This window comes from Chiloscyllium plagiosum, unplaced genomic scaffold, assembly GCF_004010195.1.
Source record: "Chiloscyllium plagiosum isolate BGI_BamShark_2017 unplaced genomic scaffold, ASM401019v2 scaf_96314, whole genome shotgun sequence".
In the NCBI taxonomy this organism is placed as follows: Eukaryota; Metazoa; Chordata; class Chondrichthyes; order Orectolobiformes; family Hemiscylliidae; genus Chiloscyllium; species Chiloscyllium plagiosum.
Genome location: NW_025205996.1, coordinates 1 through 1,011, shown reverse-complemented (window position 1 = coordinate 1,011; position 1,011 = coordinate 1). Strand labels below are relative to the sequence as shown.

General features: G+C 52.2%; 1 protein-coding gene across 1 annotated transcript in view; it reads right to left on the bottom strand.

Annotated features, from left to right (window-relative positions):
- Nucleotides 1-708, bottom strand: part of LOC122546476 (amine oxidase [flavin-containing]-like) — a 10,519-nt gene extending 9,811 nt beyond the window's left edge. The window contains exon 1 of the mRNA XM_043685178.1: nucleotides 530-708. Coding sequence (XP_043541113.1) covers nucleotides 530-593 — 64 coding nt within the window. The 5' untranslated portion in view covers nucleotides 594-708. The remainder of the gene's footprint in view (nucleotides 1-529) is intronic.
- Nucleotides 709-1,011: the final 303 nt, after the last annotated feature.

The window sequence follows — 1,011 nt, the reverse complement described above, 5'->3', positions numbered from 1 at the left end:
AGGGAGAGGCTGAACAGGCTGGGGCTGTTTTCCCTGGAGCGTCAGAGGCTGAGGGGTGACCTTATAGAGGTTTACAAAATTATGAGGGGCATGGATAGGGTAAATAGGCAAAGGCTTTTCCCTGGGATTGGAAAGATATAAAAAAGACCTAAGGGGAACCTTTTTCACCCAGAGGGTGGTATGTGTATGGGAATGAGATGCCAGAGGAAGTGGTGGAGGCTGGTACAATTGCAACATTGAAGAGGCATTTGGATGAGTATATGAATAGGAAGGGTTTGGAGGAATAGGGGCTGAGTGCTGGCAAATGGGAGCAGATTAGGTTAGGATATCTGATCAGCATGGACGGGTTGGGCCGAAGGGTCTGTTTCCACGCTGTAGGACTCTGAGTCTGTTCTGTTGTGATGAACCCCTGAACTGTTCGGCCTGAAAGAGGCGATCCTGTCCATCTTCAGGGGGCGAACGACAAACATCATGCACCCCCTCGCCTCAGAAAAATACCCCCCCCCCCCCCCACCGAGGGCACACTTACCCTTCTCCTTCCAGAAGGCTCTCTTGTAAAAGGTGACCACCTTGATGACAGAGCCCATCGGCATTCGGTTAATCAGGAGCCTCTTCAGAGTGGGCAAAGGGGGATGGAAGTGAACCGTTGGCAAGATGGCGTGAGGGATGGCCGAGATAGCGTAGAGTCCCTGGGGAGAGGGTGGGGAGGTCACAGAGACGAGGGGAGGATGGAGAAAAGAGGACAGAGTGAAAATTGAGAGGCTGAACCCGAGGCGCTTAATAGAACCATCTCACACTCCCGCACCACAGAGAATACGCCCCCCCACTCACAACACACTCAAACAATTCCATTGACACTCCGCCCCCCACACCTGGAGACATTGCAAGACTCAAGGCGAAACAAGCCCTGCATTGTTCTAGCGCCGTTCAGGTCGCGAGCGAAAGAGGTGTGAACAAACAGTTCTGTAACCAGTCCAATATAATCGTCACAAGTACCCTGTGTTACTGACT